This window comes from Chrysemys picta, chromosome 11, assembly GCF_011386835.1.
Source record: "Chrysemys picta bellii isolate R12L10 chromosome 11, ASM1138683v2, whole genome shotgun sequence".
Taxonomy (NCBI): domain Eukaryota; kingdom Metazoa; phylum Chordata; order Testudines; family Emydidae; genus Chrysemys; species Chrysemys picta.
Window position 1 is genome coordinate 72,127,481 of NC_088801.1, and position 4,471 is coordinate 72,131,951.

General features: G+C 48.8%; 1 protein-coding gene across 1 annotated transcript; it reads left to right on the forward strand.

Annotated features, from left to right (window-relative positions):
• The first annotated feature begins 1,851 nt into the window (after nt 1-1,851).
• On the forward strand, nt 1,852-3,996 carry LOC135974281 (maestro heat-like repeat-containing protein family member 7). The gene is made up of 4 exons (XM_065561296.1): nt 1,852-2,024; nt 2,585-2,722; nt 2,893-3,010; nt 3,654-3,996. The coding sequence occupies exons 1-4, from the start codon at nt 1,870-1,872 to the stop codon at nt 3,852-3,854; spliced, it is 612 nt and encodes a 203-aa protein (XP_065417368.1). The 5' UTR covers nt 1,852-1,869; the 3' UTR covers nt 3,855-3,996.
• Nucleotides 3,997-4,471: the final 475 nt, after the last annotated feature.

Here is a 4,471-nt window from a genome sequence, read left to right on the forward strand (position 1 = left end):
TCACTCAGATGCTAACAGAAATCAAAGAAGTCAAAAGCTATTGTAGTGTAATCAGGCAGTTCACCTGTGTGTTTGTTTAGTTCAAAGGAAAAGTTAAAGGAAACACTTATCTTTATAACCTGTTGATTGCTATTGTATTGTGTATATCCCTGTAATTAGTTAACCCTAGATCAAAAGTGTGCTTTGGTGTTAAAAGATGAGAATGAACTTGATGTGTAAAGTTTATGAAAACTAATGAAGGATTCTTGTTTGCTCTTACATTACATTGGCATCGTGTATATCCCTGTAATTAAATTACCCATCAAACACAATTGGAGCCTTGGAAATGTAAATGAAGAAGACTGCTAACTTCAAAGCAAGGGCTACTGTGTTTGACAACGGGAATTCACAGACTAAGTCTGAATTTCCTACTCATCAAAACCCACTTGGGTAAAGACACTGTTCAGATTGGTTTCTGGAAAAGCTATAAAATAGATGTCAAGGAATGATCCTGTATCTCTGACTGTTTGGACTCTTACAGGGAAGATGCCAAATGCAAAATGGAGATCCCCAGAAACATCTGGGTTCCTGAAAAGACTTTTAGGAAACCAAGAGATTACTACATCTCCGCTATCATTTGGGATTTACAAATTTTGACTCACCTGTTAATGTATTTTACCTGCTTTAACCTCTCAATAACTCTCATTTATTTTTCCTAGCTAATAAATCTTTAGTTAGTTTACTAGAGAATTGGCTGCCAGTGTTGTTTTTGGTGTGAGATCCAGAGTACCAATTGACCTAGGGTAAGTGACTGACCCTTTGGGGTTGGGAGTAACCTGATGTGGTGTGATTTTTGGTTTTAATAACCTTTAATCACAAAGTTCAGTTTGTCTGGGTGGCAAGATAGGCTGGAATGTCTAAGGGGACTGTCTGTGGTAAGACTGTCCTTGGTAAAACTGGTACTGTAATCCAGGAATGCACAATTGTTACTGGCTTTGTGAAATCCAGTTATAGAATATACTACTAGTTTGGGGTGCCTGCCCTGTTTTATGGCAGTCTGATCTAAGATTGGCACTCACAGTTGTGAACCACTCCAGAGAGCGTGACAATTGCCGTAGTCAGCACAGGAGTCACATGCCACAGGTCAATTGGGCTTAAAGATCATAACCCAACACTATTTAAAGTTTAAATTTGATATGGAAAGTTTTAAGGGTTAAAGATGAGTTACAATGGGTGAATCACAATCCTCTGAGAGTCTTGACTCAAAAGAACTTGAAAAAGCATGTAAAGAAAGGGGGCTATCTGTTAAGAAGAAAGCCGCAGAACACGAACTGAGAGATTTGCTCATGGACTTTGACCAAAAAGCAGGGTCTCAGCCCCCCTAGACCCCAGATGCAGAAGAAAAGGCCCCTCTGAGGCACTTGGAAGCCAAGAAACAATGCAAGCATGAAAGAATGATGGTGGAAGTCCAAATGAGGGAGAAGAAAGATGCCGAGGAAGCTGATGAAAGAGCCACTCTTCTCTTCATTAATTTATTCTCTCCCATTCTTAGTCCCATGAGGCATTACCCCCACCCCAAGCATGCTGTCTCTGCAGCCCCTGCAGGTCAGGAAGCTCTGCGAGATCCGAAATCAAAGCTAGGTCCCCTGTGTGGCAATGCAGCCTAGTGTCACCAGACTCCACAAGGCAAAGCCTTCAACCTGCCAGTGCCCGGCTTCCCCCGCCCTGCTGCTCAAGGGCAGTTTAACTCGGTTTGTTTCTCCATGAATCAGGGGAGTTTCATAGCACATAAGCAGGAAGTCCTGAGAACTGACGCAGGAGGGAGTAGGATTTCCAAGTAAGCTTGTGTCTGTCTTGTTCCCTCTTCAGGCTACATGCGCTCTCTATGAGATGATCTCGGTGAGCAAGTCCAGAGATGCCACAACCCGCCTCTATCCTCAGCTGCTAATGGCTCTTCTTGTCGAAATCCATTTCAGCCTGGGACAGAGCATACCAGGGGATAAAGTCTCTGGAAGGGAAAGCAGCCGGCAGAGCCTCCACACCAGGTACTGCGCCTACTGGAAAGTCAACGGTCTAATTACATGGACAGTCATAGAGAAGTCATAGTTCTCTTCTCCAGCTCTCATGTGGCCCCTGCAGGTTTTCCATAACTCTCTAATTCTGAGGGAGTTAGCAGGCAGGGCTTAGGTTGCAAGGGTGTCTCTCAGTGGTAAATGACATACCGACCAATGCACTGCAGAGGAAGTAGAAAGACTATCCCAGCAGCTATGGGGAGAAATTAGTGGGAGCCAATTTGCCAGTGTGTCAAAGGAATGTGGGTCCGACACTAAAGGGCTGAAGTTCTCCTGTTCTGTGACATTGACATACCCTAGTGCTGATGTGCAATTGTCTGTAGGATTTGCTCAGAACTCTTTCTCTTTCTTCATATTATTAAATTGTATTACTATAGTGCCTAGGAACCCCAGTCACGAACCTGTGCCTTCCTAAGCTCTATTTAAACCATTGGTGTGTCTTTCCACACACAAGTGAATCCGTCACTCCCTGACAGACCTACCATGAGGGGGCTCCTGGCACTCAGTCACGCTGGTGTGTTGTTTGAATCTAGCTCTGCAGTGGAGGCTATAAAGATGCTGCTTCTCTGTGTTGGCTGCCGTTCTGAGCTGACTGTTATGGAGAAGGAGCAAGGCTGGATCCTCCTACAAAGCCCCCAAGATCACCTCCGTGGGGTGAGCCTGCTGGCCAGGTAATACACAAGCGTTTTCCATGCAGTCAGTCCTGCTAGTGGGGGCAATTCCAGAATGAAACATTCCTCACTTCTGGGCTGCCATGTGGCCCCAAGCTGACCCCTCACCCCCTTGTTGCAGAATGTGCTTCTTCCCTTACTAACAAAGGTATTTCTGCTTTGTGTCACAGAGCCATGGTGCACTATGCTTGCCCTGAGACCACAAGGATGCTGCTGGACCTAGTGATCCCGCTCCTCGACAGAGGTGATAAGAAACACAGGCTGACCATGATGGCCTTCTTTGTAGAAGTAAGTTTCATTAGCTGATGAGAGCAATTGGGTTAGTTAGAGGCACATCACCAGGAATGAGGTGGCTCTATAGTCCATCGCTGGGTTGTCCTCCCCATTTCCACGGGTTCTGTCTGGCTAGTTCCTATTGACAGTTTTCAGGGATTGTCTCCTCATCTAACTCATTAAGGGATGGGGTTTAATTCTCTCCTCACCAGGAGTCCAATCCTGGGCCCATTGAGATCAATGGCAAAACTTCCACTGACTTCAGTGGGGTCAGGATTTCAACTCAGGGGTTTGATTTCTCAGTCCCAGCTTTCGCGTTATCTCAGAGCGGCTTGTTCTGCTTCACAGGGTCACCACGAGGGGTTCGGCTGCTCTTGGCAAACCCCCAGATGCACAAGAGTCCGCCATACAAATGGTCACTGAACATTTTGTTGCCCTACATGTTCTCCTGGAGGGTAGAGCAGCTCTGCTAACGCCTATGGCTGAGTCTAGTGCTAAAGGCCAGGAAGTCAGTGGGAGGACTGGGTGTCACACACAAAGTGGGGCTGATGTATAGCAGTGGACGGTACAACGTGGAGGTTATGATGCCTCTCCACAGAACCGACACAAAGTTCTCCGGTAAGCACCCTGCTGCTGATTCGCTCTGTGTTGTTTTCAGCTTCTGCGTTACGAAGAGGCCAAGAAGCTCCCACATCCAGACACTTTGGACCGTCTCGAGGAGTGGACAAAACACCCCAGCCCAGTTTTCCGTTCACTTGGTCTAAGAGGACTCGGCATCCTGGCAACCCAACCAGGGAAGGTGAGAGCCCAGGCTTGGTTAACTGGAAAACGACGAGGTGGCTGTGACCCAGTGGACTGAGTTCTGGGCAGGCAGTGAGGCACAGTGTTCTGAGCCCACCTCTGCTGCTGGCTTGCTGACCCTCTCGGTGCCTCCATTTCCCCAGCAGGAACGGGGATCACAACGGCCCCTCAATGCAGATCTTTCCTCGGAGAGTATTTTAGATGGGATTTTACTGCTTGGATTTCAGGTGGACATTATCACTCTCCTAGGGCTATCACACGTCCGGGTTTCCCCGGACATGTCCGGCTTTTCGCTCTTTAAATAGCCTCCGGGGGGGGATTTCTAAAAATCTAAAAATGTCCGGGATTTCCCCCCAGTCGGCTATTTATCGACCGAAAAGCGGCTGACAGGGCGGCCGAGCGCCGCTCGCATTGGGGCCTCGGCAGCCAAAGCCCCTTCCCAGCTCTCCCCATCCCCTGCAACCGTAGCATGCCGCCCGGCAGCGCTGGGGGGTGGGGCTGTGCGCCTATGAGGGAACGCGGTGGCGGGGCAGGCAGTGGCGGCCAGAGCCCCTCTCCCGCTTCCCCCCCTCCTCCACAGCCACAGCACGCCGCTCGGCAGCACTCGGGCGGGGTGCTCCTTGGGGCGTGGAGCCAGACACCTGCTCTAAGCCGAGTGGCACGGTAAGGGGGCCG